The sequence below is a fragment of the Neolamprologus brichardi genome, chromosome 5 (assembly GCF_056152115.1).
Source record: "Neolamprologus brichardi isolate AB-2024 chromosome 5, ASM5615211v1, whole genome shotgun sequence".
Classification (NCBI taxonomy): domain Eukaryota; kingdom Metazoa; phylum Chordata; class Actinopteri; order Cichliformes; family Cichlidae; genus Neolamprologus; species Neolamprologus brichardi.
Genome location: NC_142108.1, coordinates 32,856,957 through 32,872,665, shown reverse-complemented (window position 1 = coordinate 32,872,665; position 15,709 = coordinate 32,856,957). Strand labels below are relative to the sequence as shown.

Sequence of the window (15,709 nt, the reverse complement as noted above, 5' to 3'; positions counted from 1 at the left end):
GTCTGTGTTGAGCGCTCAGTGGATCTGTGCTCGACAGTGCAGCCTAGGCGGAGTAGTCGAACGCAGATTCACTGAGCGCAGCGCAAGCTAGCGAGACAGAAGTTAAGCTCATTGCAACATGGCAAATTGAACCTCCCCCACCCTCATTCAGATCTGGCCTTTGGAACTATTTTGGTTTTCATGTGACGTATGACCCTGAAGGTAAGCGCGTCATGGACTAAAGTAAAACAGTATGTTGGATGTGCCAGCAATGCTCAATTACATTGGTGGGAACTAGTGCGTTAGCGCAGTTAGCTCGTGTTGACACCGTCCAGGCCCACGCACGGGGCGATCTGCGGTAGCTCGTTAACGGAGATTTGCCGTGTTGTGGCGTTAACGTCATTTCAGATTAACGCTGACAGCACTAGTGGGAACACAACGAATATGACTGCACATTTACTCAGACATCATCCTAGTGCAAAGACAAGTGGAAGCAGACAAAAACAACAAGCACGCATGCTACAAACTTTACCCGAGTCATTTAGACAGCCGTTAGCTAGAGTTGGATGTCTCGAGACCGGTCTTGGTCTCGAGACCGGTCTCGAGACCACTTTTACGTGGTCTTGGTCTCGTCTTGGTCTCGACGTACTTTTGTCTTGGTCTTGTCTTGGTCTCGACGGACTTTGGTCTCGGTCTTGTCTTGGTCTCGCTGTCTCGGTCTTGCTGTCTCAGATCAACATAGTGGTCGGGAGATTTGGAGTCAACAGTATCCATGACACACAGCGTAATGTTCGATAATGTATCATGCGCAAAAGCTTTAGCTCTAAGAGCCGTGCTTAGAGAGTGCTTTGTAGTGAATCAAAATAGTCGACTCCCATTGAGCGAGAGCATTTACCAACATACATAAAGATATTACACATAAAAAATACACGGAAACATTGGAAATCAGTTTTTGGCAGGCAATCACTTTTTGGCACAACACCGGCTCCTCAATTAATTTCCTTTCGCTGCTCAGCTGTCACACAGCGACACACAGTGGCTCAGCCATGCTCAAATCCCTCCACATTGTGGCATTTTATTATTTCGCCTTTCGCGCCCTTCAAACACAACTAAATGCAACCCGTTAGATTGAGCAGTATGCCCGGTCAGTAAGTTACAGAAATGTCAGCGACTTCGTCTGTCATAAAGTTTGCGTTCATAGAACACAAAGAGTTTTTGGTAAATGCAAAAAAGAAGCATTCGGCAAAGTGCAGGTTTTGCAAAGTCTCCTTGACCGAGACAGCCGGGACTACCTCAACCTTCACCAGGCACCTGGAGCGCAAACACCCTCAAAGGTAAGCTAGCCAGTAGCCATCTATCCATCTTCAAACTCTTCTAACTACCTTTCCAACCTCAGATGACCAGGTCATGTTTATGTAATATTGTTATTTATAATGTGTTCTTCAAATGTTATAAATTATGTAGGGACAGTTTTTTTGCAACCGTCCCTGCAGACTTAACTTTAACTTAACGTTACGTTACATGCTATGTACAGGTAGCTAGCGCTAGCAGTGGCTATCAGCTACTTAAACAATTTTCACTAACTTTAGGTATTTTGGTGAATTCATTGAGCAGAAATATATCGAAACCATTTCAGTGAGCACTTTAAGGGCTGGTATGGTGTGGTTTTTTGTCAACTTTAATGGGCATATTTATGTGGTTGCTGACTCGTAAGTAAGGACGGGCGTTTCAAGAGTGTCCCTATAACATTGCTCGGCTAACAGCGGCGTTCTCGACAGTGAAGCCCAGATCAGAGCGGTCTATGGCTCTGGTCCAGATAGCACGGATCGCAAAACTGAGTCCTAAAGTTCTTAAATCAAACTTAAGGACCTTTGACTATGACTTTCTTAGGTGTTTTCTACTATGTTGCCCTACTAAACCAGTCCAGTGTGTAGGGGCTATTTTAGCATTATTAGACACAGTTATTTTGTATTGGTGTAACTTCAGACTTTATTGAGTAGTTCATTTCTTGTCAATACAGCTGTGTCTGATAGCTGACTGGCAGGAGGAGGCTTAATGAAACATGCAAAGTTAATGCACAGACATTTTGTCTTTTGTAGATTCCATTCAACTGTTTTTCTGTTCTTGTTATTTAAGGTCTTGCAACCCTGAACACTCCAGTATTTTCATTATTACTAGTTGTGCCTAATGTTCTATATGTGTCACACTGGATTAGATTAGGTTATTTTGTATGCAAAGGTCTGCCCTCATTGATAGGTTTAAAATTACTGTGCTTGTAAGATACAGTAGTTTTTGTGGTTGAATAGAAACAGATGTTTTACAGATTCCTATTTCCCTGTTTTGTAGGTACTTGGAGTACAAAGCAGGATCTGCAACATCAGTGATAGCGGTCAATCCCACACAGCCTCAATTATCATTGTTTTCTTCAAGCATCCACTTATTTTCCCCAAATTCACCCAGGCAACAGGCCATCACCCAGTCCATCCTCCAGGACCTTATAGTTGGATGCTCTCTCCCCCGTCTATCGTTGAGAATCCACATTTTAGACACTTCCTGAATGTCTTGGATAGCAAATACACTCCTGTGTCTAGAACCACCTTGACAGAGAAGCTGATACCTCACCTTGTCACTAAAGTGAAGGGTGACATTATCAAAGCCCTGGAAGTCCAGCCAAATGTAGCAATAACAACAGACCTCTGGTCTGACCGGAGGCTTCGTACTTTCCTGGGAGTTACTGCTCATGTTGCCTGCAAGAACAAGGACTCTTACAGTTTACAATCATTTTTGCTTGACTGTAGGCATTTCACAGGGAAGCACTGCGGCGAACGAATCGCCTCAGCATTTGACAGAATAGTTGAGGAGTATGGCATTGGCCATAAAATAAGCTACATTCTGACGGATAATGCATCCAATATGAAGCGGGCCTTTAAAGTCAGGATGCCAGACGTAGAGCACCCTGAAGGTGACAGCAGTGATGACCTCGATGATGAAACAATGTGGGAGGATGCAGAAGGTTCTGATCCATGGTCAACGGGTGAACGTCTTTCTTGCTTTGCCCACTCGCTGCAACTTGTAATCAGTGATGGGATGAAAGAGGTAAAGGCAATAGCTAGAGCTATTGCCAAAGCCAGCAAGTTTACAAACCTGCTGCACAGCAGTAGTAACCACAAAGACTTGTTTGAGGCACACTTTGGCTCCAATAAGTCCATCCCAGCAGGAAACAACACCCGCTGGAATAGCACCTACAGACAGTTAAAGGCTCTGATCACACTTGACCACGGGGCCATCACTGAAATGTGCAGCGATACAGAGAATTTAGTGTTTTCAACCCGAGAGTGGGCTCAGCTGAAAGACCTTTGTGCTTTGCTTGAGCCTTTTTCTGATGCAACAGACCTTACAGAAGGTGATCATCAGGTGACTATTAGCATAGTGGTCCCCACTGTTCTGGACTTGAAGAATCATCTTATAAAGATGGAAGTACAAATGCCCCAGGTCGTAACTATAGTCAGAGCACTGAAAAGATCCTTAGAGAAACGGTTCTCTGGAATTTTCAGGCAGATTTGCATGGACGAAAAGGATCCAGAAGAGCCGTTTAGCCATCGGATCTACTTCCTTGCCACCATGCTCGACCCCCAGTTTGGACTGACCTGGGTAGATTTGGATGTCCAAAATGGTGAAACCGGACCAGCACTGAAGAGGTTCAGAGATGACCTTAAAAAGTCATTAATAGGTGACTGTATAATAATAATTTATTGTTATTGTTGTTTTTGTTGTTCCACTTATTATCACTGTCTTTGGTTTTATAGCATCATTAGAAGCATCCTGTCTAATCCTGTCTTTGTGTGTGTGTGTGTGTGTGTGTGTGTGTGTGCACCCTTTTCCAGACCTTTTGATCACAGAGGTAGACAGAGACAGACCTGCAGCACCAACAGAAGAAGACACAGAATTATCAGATAGTGACTCAGCGCCACCCCCAAAACAACATCTTCTTTCACGCTACAAGGCATTTAGGTTGCAACGCAGCACAAACCAGGACTCGAGCACTGATGGACAAATAAGCAAGTACCTAGGCAGCATAAATGACTCTGACTGTGATGCACTCACCTTTTGGTCAAAAAACAAAGAGCGTTTCCCCAGTCTACACAGTGTTGCCTTGAAGGTCCTCTCTGTCCCTGCCTCTTCTGCCCCAGTTGAGAGGGTTTTTAGTAGAGGAGGCATTCTAATGAGACCCCACCGCGCACGGCTAGGCTATAAGATGTTGCAATCTTTAGTTTTCTTGAAGTGCAATCAATCACTGTTTTAAAATGTGAACTGTTTTCTCTCCCTCCTCTCTGAAAATATGCTGTTTGTTCATTATATATTTGTTCATAAGATATTTGTTATTTGTTCATAATGTCTGTGTTCTATTGTTCCTGCCCTACTGAACAACAGGCTTGATTTAATTGGCAGTGTTGTAATCTCATGCCACTGAAGACATCAAGATGCCAGAATCTTTTAAGCACTTGTTCTTATTCTTATTAATGCACAATTTGTATTGGTATGTAATATTTGTAGTTTGCATCTGATTCATGTGAGGTGTGCACATGTCTTTATATTGTTTGATTACAGAATTTTACTTAAAATGGTGTTGTTTGACTAAATAAATGTGACCATTGACTTTTAAATAACATCTGCATATCACTTTGTGTTGACAGGCATTATCCATTTTAGGGAAGTTGATATCATACAGTGTAATTTGACTAGTACTACTACAATAGGACATGATGCAATTTCAAGTTTATAATCTTCAGTTTGATGTTACAATTTTATCTATATATAAAGTATAACTGAAACCAGTTACATATTTCCCATTCTTTAGACAGTTGTTGGAGGTGATCGCTGTTTTGTCAGATGACTTTGGGGCCAGTCACCATCATGTCAGCCCTCAGAAGCACACGCAAAAAGCAAAAAGTTAGTCTTTTTTGTCCCGGTCTCGGTCTCGGTCTTGGTCTCGTCTCGACTTGGTCTTGGTCTTGGTCTTGTCTTGGTCTCGATACCCTCTGGTCTTGGTCTTGTCTTGGTCTCGGATTAGGCGGTCTTGACTACAAGTCTACCGTTAGCACATGATTCTCCTTATGGGGACCTGATATGTTTAATATGCTGCTGAGAATATAACCCAGAAGAAGCGTATAGTATAGCTTTTATTTTGGAAAGAGACATTTCTCTGTAATAAACTCTCTTTTCCAAAGATGAGTGATTCCTCAATCAGATATATATATATATATTTTTTTTTATTACTTTCAGCAACATTAAATTTAAAAACTGTACGTTTGAGTTAAAATATATATTTATAATTTTAATAAATGACAAATTAAAAAGGCATGAACATTTTTTTTTGTATCAAAAGAATATCGAACCGAACCGAACCGTGAATTTTGTGTATTGTTGCACCCCTAATACATACATACATACTGGTCATTTTAGCCTGTGGCTAGGTGGTTCCTAGATGACTTGACGACATCATAAAGCAGGTCACCAACCAGACCTTCTTGCCTCAGGTGATGTTTAGCATTCCTCTTTGCTTGGCTTCCTCCAGACAGATTCCAAAAGTCGGACTAAAGCTGTGTGAAATCTCATTTTGGGGCAAAGTCAGACAACCTTTTAACCATTTTTAGATCTAATGTGACTGCTTGTTCTACACATGCAGTTTGTGTGTCCTGGTGATCATTTAAATTACACATAATTTAGATTGTCTCGACACGCTTCAGAATAAGTGAATAAATAAGTGACTGGAGGCATTACCAATATGGCTGCAAAGTGCAGAGACGTGTTTTTGGAAGGACCTTTCTTCTCTGACACAAACCGACACACTTCTGTTCACCTTTGCCAAGAATACTAAACTACATACCAAACTGAACTGTTAAACCTAACCTCATCCTCCAACTAAATGATGAACATGTTTGTCCTCAAAAGGATGTTGAATCTCCACAGAATGACAGATTAATGTTCCGACAGCATCGGCTGTACATGTAGACACACGGGAGCGACATCGCCCTCCGATGCTGTTAGACAAACACACACATACCACAGCTAAATGCTTCGACTGTCTCTGAAACACCAAATAAAGCTTTTCATTATATAACTGAGACGACACAGAGACATTTCCCCTCGTGGCAGTGAACAGGAGGAATGCACATCTGTATTTGTTCTTGTCACATCTGCACTGAAGCTTGTTTGTATGTCGGATGTTCAGGCTGACCCACGCGGACAGAAACTATGTGGAAAGAAAAGGACAAGACAAATGATCCCCGGTCACCTCCGGTTTGTCCCAAAAGGAAGTCAGAGAAAACATAGTTGCTAAAAGAACTCATTTTCTAATTGATCTGAAATCTGATATACAGTGGGGCAAAAAAGTATTTAGTCAGCCACCGATTGTGCAAGTTCCCCCATTTAAAATGATGACAGAGGTCAGTAATTTGCACCAGAGGTACACTTCAACTGTGAGAGACAGAATGTGAAAAAAAAAAAAATCCATGAATTCACATGGTAGGATTTGTAAAGAATTTATCCGTAAATCAGGGTGGAAAATAAGTATTTGGTCAATAACAAAAATACAACTCAATACTTTGTAACATAACCTTTGTTGGCAATAACAGAGGTCAAACGTTTACTATAGGTCTTTACCAGGTTTGCACACACAGTAGCTGGTATTTTGGCCCATTCCTCCATGCAGATCTTCTCAAGAGCAGTGATGTTTTGGGGCTGTCGCCGAGCAACACGGACTTTCAACTCCCGCCACAGATTTTCTATGGGGTTGAGGTCTGGAGACTGGCTAGGCCACTCCAGGACTTTCAAATGCTTCTTACGGAGCCACTCCTTTGTTGCCCGGGCGGTGTGTTTTGGATCATTGTCATGTTGGAAGACCCAGCCTCGTTTCATCTTCAAAGTTCTCACTGATGGAAGGAGGTTTTGGCTCAAAATCTGACGATACTTGGCCCCATTCATTCTGTCCTTAACACGGATCAGTCGTCCTGTCCCCTTGGCAGAAAAACAGCCCCATAGCATGATGTTTCCACCCCCATGCTTCACAGTAGGTATGGTGTTCTTGGGATGCAACTCAGTATTCTTCTTCCTCCAAACACGACGAGTTGAGTTTATACCAAAAAGTTCTACTTTGGTTTCATCTGACCACATGACATTCTCCCAATCCTCTGCTGTATCATCCATGTGCTCTCTGGCAAACTTCAGACGGGCCTGGACATGCACTGGCTTCAGCAGCGGAACACGTCTGGCACTGCGGGATTTGATTCCCTGCCGTTGTAGTGTGTTACTGATGGTGACCTTTGTTACTTTGGTCCCAGCTCTCTGCAGGTCATTCACCAGGTCCCCCCGTGTGGTTCTGGGATCTTTGCTCACCGTTCTCATGATCATTTTGACCCCACGGGATGAGATCTTGCGTGGAGCCCCAGATCGAGGGAGATTATCAGTGGTCTTGTATGTCTTCCATTTTCTGATGATTGCTCCCACAGTTGATTTTTTCACACCAAGCTGCTTGCCTATTGTATATTCACTCTTCCCAGTCTGGTGCAGGTCTACAATTCTTTTCCTGGTGTCCTTCGAAAGCTCTTTGGTCTTGGCCATGGCGGAGTTTGGAGTCTGACTGGTTGAGGCTGTGGACAGGTGTCTTTTATACAGATGATGAGGTCAAACAGGTGCCATTCATACAGGTAACGAGTGGGGGACAGAAAAGCTTCTTACAGAAGACGTTACAGGTCTGTGAGAGCCAGGGATTTTCCTTGTTTGAGGTGACCAAATACTTATTTTCCACCCTGATTTACGAATAAATTCTTTACAAATCCTACCATGTGAATTCATGGATTTTTTTTTCACATTCTGTCTCTCACAGTTGAAGTGTACCTCTGGTGCAAATTACTGACCTCTGTCATCATTTTAAGTGGGGGAACTTGCACAATCGGTGGCTGACTAAATACTTTTTTGCCCCACTGTATTTCTGAGCTTTCCTGTAACTTTCTATAATTTACAGTCACGTTAAAAAGACGTAACTCGCTCTATTGATACTAAGGTTTTACATATGTGGACATGTTATTTATTTAGCATAAACTAAGCCAAAATGCAGAAGTAGTCTGTGAAAAACCAAACACACACATTTAGTAGTTCACAGAATCAGCTCCAGCAACTGTTTTCTGACTTTATCAGTTTCTCACATTGTTGCAGAGGAAATGTTGCCTCAGTTTATTGACTTCTGTGAACATTTGTTTATGCACAGCTCCTCTGAAGAGCTGACCTTTGGGATCATCCTCCTGTCGAATATTTTGGTATACAGAGGAGTAAATGCAGCGGCTGCAAAACAAACACCCTACTGTCCCATCTCAGGTCTGTCACCGAGCCCTCCTGGACTCTGGAGTTTGCCTACACAGTGCAAACATGTCTGTAGATGTTGTGTTAATATTGCATTGCACTTCAATATCATGACTCTGCAGGAACTTATGCCAGGTTGTGGATTTTAGTTGTTCTTTGAACATCTTCATCCTGGCTCTGCTGCAGAACAAACTCTGCAGCTGGATGAGTGACTTTCTGTCTGACAGGAAGCAACGTGCGAGTCTGGGCCGGCATATCTCAGACTCTCCATCAACACTTGTTCTCCTCAAGACTGCTTTTCTTTCTCTATACCAAAAGCTGCACCTCAGTCTGTCAATCTCCTGAAGTTTGAAGATGGCACTGAGTCACAGCACAATTAGGACGAAGAAACACAAGAAACCAAGAAGTACCGAGGGCTGATATACACTATATATAATAATTAGTCCTCAAACACTGAAGGAATTACATATAAATAAATTACATTAAATAATAAAAAAATGTAAGTGTTTTGTGCACGTGAGCGTTACCCACACTTTACTGTAAACTACACAGTCAGATATGAACTGAAGCTGAGGTGAAGTGCATTAAAAGATTGTGACAAACTGAAACATTATTAAACACCAAACGAAGCATCAGGTCTTTACTCTTCAGTCAATCACAGAGAAAACAGGTGCTCTGAAAACACACAGCTATCCTATCATCTGTGCTAAATCCAGCAAACGATGGACACGCCCCCTGCGGGTATAATCTCTATTAACCATCATTAGCATTCCTCCAATATTTCCCATGCTCTGTTAGTTTCAAGCAATTAGCATTCTGCTCATATTTGTCCAGTTGCTGTTCCAGGAGGATTTGTCACTGACAGCTGCTTTCACCACGGGCAGCTCAACAAATGTGAGCAGCAGGAGACGTCCACTGATGAGCGCTTTCTTCTGTGAGGACACGCTGATAGGGTCTCTCTTATTGGCTGGACAATGAGCATCATCTGGTATCTTTGCTTGTCTTTTATGGGCTCTTGTATTTTGATAGGAGCATGTCTTTTCTTCTCCATATCCTCTCTCTGTGTTTTCTCGCGTTTTTTCACTGTGCTGCCTGTCGATCACAGTGATGTGGAGGTGATGACATACAGGAAGAGGAGTGTGCTAAAGCAGAGTAAAAGTGGACAGTGGCTCCTTTATCCCACTGTGATACACAAACAGGGGGATACGGATCTCTTGGCTGCAGCATGAAGGATATGAATGTTGAAACTGGGAGAAGGTCCAGGAGCCTCTATAATGCTGCTGCTGTAGCCACGTGTTTTACTGTTGGGGATTCAAACCTTTCCACTAATCCTGTTTCTCTGACCTTTCACCTTAAAATGAATGTGTACATTAAACACTCAGCCAGGACACTTAATCGAATCCTAACCCCTTTACTTACTAAGATAATATCTTAAAGCCACTTTGAATCATTTCTTTTTGGTTTCTGATGTGAAGGTATAAAGTTGATCAATTTGAATGTTCTTTAGAAACTCAGTTCTCAAACATTTCTCAAACATAAGGAAATCAGTCTGGAAATGCACTGATGAAAACAGTTCAAGTTCTCTCCACTTTCCTCCTGGTCGTCCTCGCCCAGCACGTTGGTCCAGACCGAAACAGCTGAGCTGGGAGATTCGTCACATATGCTGCTGTGAAGCATCAAGCTGAGTGTTTTCATCTTGGTGTTTTGATTCTACTTCATGCTCATAGGCTGTCAATCAAATGCTGTTTGTTCTCTATGACTGCAATGATTTACAAAACAAACTGCGTGTGTGAGCCCTGTGATTGGTTGGCATATTTAAAGCGTAGCCTATGGCAGGGATGGTCTCCAGCCACCTTTGAACCTGAAGTCCACTGGAAGTCCAGGCTTTTCTAACCCTCTGTCAGCCAAGTGGAAGCTAAATTGGCTAGTCTTTTAGCATCAATTCATATGTAAATTAGGTCGTTACTTGAGAAGTGGGGGTGTGTGAATGATTGCTAATTTCTAACTGCCAACTGCCTCTTTGTTTGTGTGTGGGGGTGGGGAGCTGCTAAAAAGCTGTGAACTTCCTTTTGTGTTGAGGTGGATGCAATTGTCACCTTGCGGGGGTTTAGGGTTCCATTACTTCGTGACTGCTGGTCAGCAAACCTGGGAAACCCACAGATCATGGAACTATGCCGCAAAACCGCTTCCAAGACATCATGCAACACCTACGCTTTGATGACAGGTCCCCCCGCAGTGATTGAGCAAAGACTGATAAGTTCGCTGCAATTTCCAGTGTGTGGGGATCATTTGTCACCAACTGCATCACGTGCTACAACCCTGGTCTACATATCACCGTTGATGAACAGCTTTTCCCATCAAAGACTCGGTGCTGTTTCCTGCAGTATATTGCAAGTAAACCTGACAAGTTTGGGATCAAGTTTTGGGTTTGGTTTGGCTTGCGACCTAAAATCCAAGTACATTTGCAATGTCTTCCCATATCTTGGCAAGGACCCCAATCATCCCAGTGGGGAGAGACTGTCTGAAAATGTAGTGATGAGGCTGATGGAACCATTCCTAGACAAGGGCAGAAATGTTACCACGGACAATTTCTTCACATCGCTTTCACTTGCGCAAAAACTTCTTAGACGGAAAACCACCATCCTCGGCACAGTCAACAAGAGTCGCCGGGAAATTCCTCAATCCGCTAGACAGACAGATCGCAATGAATTCACCACTCAGGTATGTTGCAGGTCTTTTGTGGTTCTATGTTTATGTGTTTCATTGTGTGTAAAAGTGCTATGGAAATAACAATTCATCTTATTTCTTAGGTGTTTTCAACCTCTGCTGCCACGCTGACGGCGAATGCGGCCAAACGGAAGAAGACAGTCTATATTCTTAGCAGCATGCACAGTGTGGTTCAGACTGATAACACCACCAAAAGGAAGCCAAACGCTGTCATCCTTTACAACACCACAAAGTGTGGCGTGGATGTGATGGACCAGATGGTGTGGGAGTACACTGTCCGCAGAGGAACAGGGCGCTGGCCAGGTGCCGTGTTCTATAACATGATTGACATGGCAGCACTGAATGCACATGTGCTGTATCAAGCATGCACCGGGACACAGGAAAGACGGGTGGACTTCCTGGTGGAGCTTGCAAGAGAGTTGGCTAACTCTCATATGGCTGGGAAGAAGGCAAGAAAAGAGCAGTTGCTTTGGACACAACCCTCCACACCAAGCCCTTGAAAAAGAGCCATGTGTCAGGTCAAACACAAATGCAAGAACAATCATGCCACTGTGCGATGTGTTCACTGCTACAGATACACGTGTGGTAAATGCAGACTACAGATACCATGGCAGTGCCAGGATTGTGAGTGATTGCTGAAAATGTTGAAATGTACTCACTCACTTTTTATTATTATTTGTAAATATGTGTACAAATGGTTGTTTTTGGGGGTTTTTTGTACTGTTTTTATCAATAAATCTCAGCAACAAAGGAAATACACCATTTTGTGTTGATTTCTCCCTGAGATGGCAAACTGAAACACAAGTTTCCTTGTGGCCCAGGAAACTAACCAGTCCAATTGGCTCAGCATGGCCCCACCTTATTTACACAACAAAAGCAGCAGTTCACAGGTGATTAAGGATATTAGCTAAAAGCCTACCAGCCATTTGGCTGGAAGGCAGGTTTTAAAGGTAGAAAAGCCAAATGGCTGCTCTCTGGGACTTTAAATAAGCAGAATAAAATACATTATATGGTGAATTCAGCAACTAGTAATTGAGCTCCTAATTTTATTTGCTGGGGTCACAGATGAAAGCAGCTCAGGAACGTTTTCTTGTACATCTTCGTGTGTTTCTGTAACCAGAGGAGTTACCTAAGCTGTTTGTGGGCTGTTAGTAATAATAGAAAGAAAGTAACAAAAGAAATTCACATTATTTTTAGCTTTTATGTAAAAATGTTATTATGTACACATACTACCACGTTAGCATGCTAAACTTTATATATTTTTAAAAAATTGGCAAACTGTCAAATATTGAACCAATGTTTTCAAACATAAATCTCCAAAGTTGCACAGAAAGTGTAATATATCATTAGAGGTCATTAGAAGTCAGTCCCTGTAAGAAAGCTGAAGCCCAGCCCTGCGTGGCTGCGATCTGTGGCCACTGCATTCATTCAATTCAATTCAATTTTATTTATATAGCGCCAAATCACAACAAAAGTCGCCTCAAGGCGCTTCATAGATACAGAGAAAAACCCAACAATCATATGACCTCCTATGAGCAGCACTTTGGCGACAGTGGGAAGGAAAAACTCCCTTTTAACAGGAAGAAACCTCCGGCAGAACCAGGCTCAGGGAGGGGCGGGGCCATCTGCTGTGATTGGTTGGGGTGAGAGAAGGAAGACAGGATAAAGACATGCTGTGGAAGAGAGACAGAGATTAATAACAGATATGATTCAATGCAGAGAGGTCTGTTAACACATAGTGAGTGAGAAAGGTGACTGGAAAGGAAAAACTCAATGCATCATGGGAATCCCCCGGCAGCCTACGTCTATTGCAGCATAACTAAGGGAGGATTCAGGGTCACCTGGTCCAGCCCTAACTATATGCTTTAGCAAAAAGGAAAGTTTGAAGCCTAAGCATTACAAACAGATGTGTTTCTGTGAAATCACAGAATGAGCTGAGGAAGAAATGATGTTGTGAGCATTATGTGCCTCTGATAGTGAATCAGCCAACAGGGAGCAACATGTACATCATCCAGATGACCTCTGTGTCTTATTTCAGCAGTGCATTCTGCATGTGTGCAAACAGTATAACTCAAGTCCAGCTGCTAAAGTGACCGACAGGCTGATCGTTCTGTCACTAATTGAAGGAGTTTGACACAAAAACAAAGGCTTTCTTTTCTTTTGTCCTACTGCTTAATTATAGTTTAAAAAAGAGCAACAATTTTATTTTGTTTTATGACAGGCTGTCTTTTTGCTTCATTCAGTGTTAAAGTTTAAGGTCACTGAACTTCACATAACAGAGCATTGAATGAAGGATAAAGGTGTTCTTATAGATGGGAACTCATAAAATGGGCTCTTTCATATAGTCTCCAGTTCATCAGGATGCAGGGAAAGCGTGGTGGGCGTCACTGTTTTGGGCACGAGAATCTCTCAGTTTGAAGTTTCTCCCACATGACTGAGATTAGGAGCCAGTGACCGTATGGTCTTGTGTTTCTGCCCGTCTCCTTCCTTCGTTCTCTCACGCATATTTGTGCTGTTAATGCTGAGGAAGAGGAGGAGAGGAAGGGGAAAAGAGTGCAGGATGAAAGACTCGTTCTGTTCCCTGCAGAACATCAGACACGTGAGGCGTGAAGGTGAAGGCTTCCCTCGGCTGCCTGACGCTCGCCTGGCTGATTGAATTAAAAAATGGTTTCTGTACAATGATGCACGTGAATGCTCTTTGAAGGGAGACTCAAAGTGTGCACTGCACATGATGCCCTGTGAAGACAACACAGCCTGTCGGCGTGACTAGCAGCAGAACTACAACTACAGACAGATCAACTATGACTGAACAATGAAAAAAGTAGTTTGAATAAAATATGTTCACATGACAAATGAATATGTCTCAAGCTTGGATTCTGAGGTATTACTGAACATAAAAGTGATTTTAAGGCAAAAATATCGAGTTATTAGGTAACATTAGCTGTGAAAAGCTTCAAACAATGGTGTTACCTTAAAATGAGTCCCAGCATTTTATACGCTAGTGTCAAACATAAGACCCGGGGACCAGAATCAGCCTGGAAAACACTCTGATCTCAGCTTTAATGTGAAGGAGTGCACAGATTTTGGTCTTTTTAACTGAATTTTCACAAGTTTTACAGTTTTTCCCACAGATAAAGACCCACAGCCACTCACTGCCATCCATACTACACCAAATTCTCTGTGAATTAATTAAAAATTGTAATATTTTACAATAAATTGTATATTTTAAATTATATTTTATTATAAATATATTTATTTATAGTCTGAGCAATGGACTACCAGAACCTTTTGTGTAACTCTACACATTTATCATGTATTTTCACTGGTCCAGCCCACTCCACATCAAAGTGGGCTGTGTGTGTCCCACCATATTAATGACTTTAACATCCCTGCAATAAGTTTTTATGATTAGTAAAAGTGTAACTAAGATTTTTTCCTATGTGACGTCTTTGACTCCAATTCCAGTTGAAATAAATGAGAATATTATGTGATGAATTTTTAAAGTTTTGTGAGGTTTGGCATGAAAATCATTCAAAAACAGTAAATTAATTTGTTTATTTGTTTTTAATTCCTGCCTGTAGTGCAGGGAGACATTTACAGTGAACTATAAGGGGAACATATAAGGTGATTATTAGTATAAAAACAGATTTTTAAGCAGAATATGATGTAGGAGCAGTCTGCGTTGTGACTGGCCGGTTGGTCGTGTACGAAGGTCTGGTGGTCTCTGAGTTTCTCGATCAGACCCTCCCTCTCTTCACATCTTGTTTTTGTGGAGCTCTCTCTCTCTCACACATTGTTGCTGAGTTCCTGTCAGGTCATCAGATTAATATCTGCCTGCTGTTCTTCACAACAGGTGCAGTGAAGTCACATTTTCACTCCGATAAAAAGAAACTGCAGGCGGGGAGAAATCACTGCAGCGATGCAGCTTTAACAAATATGAGTAAGCTGCAGCTTATCTCCCTTCCACGCATATTAAATCAGGTGACTTGTGTTTTTTGGATTGTTGCTTAATCTCAGTGAAGAATGAGCTTCCACAGATAGCGCCGTGTTAAGAAGGAGAAGTATGCGAAGGCTGAAAAGAATGAACTTTGGGGTTTACCTTAGAGCGATACGGCGATGCGGGAGGTCCTGCCTTGCCTCTGTCATGATCACCTGCTTCACTTGGTGGGAACAAAAGAGCTTTTGGTTGTTCTTTTCAGCCCGAATTTAATTACTTGTAGTTTTACTTCCAAGAATCAAACATGCAGCAGGAACAAAGTGTAGAAACAAGTCAAGTGAAGTCAGATTTGCTGGTTTGGTGACTTCAGTCGTAACCTGACACTTTGATTAACTCGATTAACAAAATAAGAATGAAGATTAAAGTGTGAGGGAGGCTGTCATCACCGTGCTGCTTACATCTTCTCTAATGTGTGGTGCAACAGAAGATCACACACAGTTCAAACTACAAAAGCGAACACACAAACCCATTTACCCCTGAAAAACAGTCAAATTCCAGTCTGCTTATCCACGTCCGGGTCGTGGGGGGGCTGGAACCTATACCCGGCTGAGACACTGCAGACAGGCTGTCGCTGGGCCAGACAACCATTCACACTTACGGTCAGCTTGGAGTCACCGGTGAATAGGGATGGGTACCGGTATCGGTTCT

General features: G+C 42.4%; 1 protein-coding gene across 1 annotated transcript; it reads left to right on the top strand.

Annotated features, from left to right (window-relative positions):
* The first annotated feature begins 2,731 nt into the window (after positions 1-2,731).
* LOC148102857 (zinc finger BED domain-containing protein 4-like) lies at positions 2,732-4,282 on the top strand. Its single transcript, XM_087841225.1, has 2 exons — positions 2,732-3,709; positions 3,864-4,282. The coding sequence occupies exons 1-2, from the start codon at positions 2,893-2,895 to the stop codon at positions 4,280-4,282; spliced, it is 1,236 nt and encodes a 411-aa protein (XP_087697351.1). The 5' UTR covers positions 2,732-2,892.
* The last annotated feature ends 11,427 nt before the right edge of the window (positions 4,283-15,709 follow it).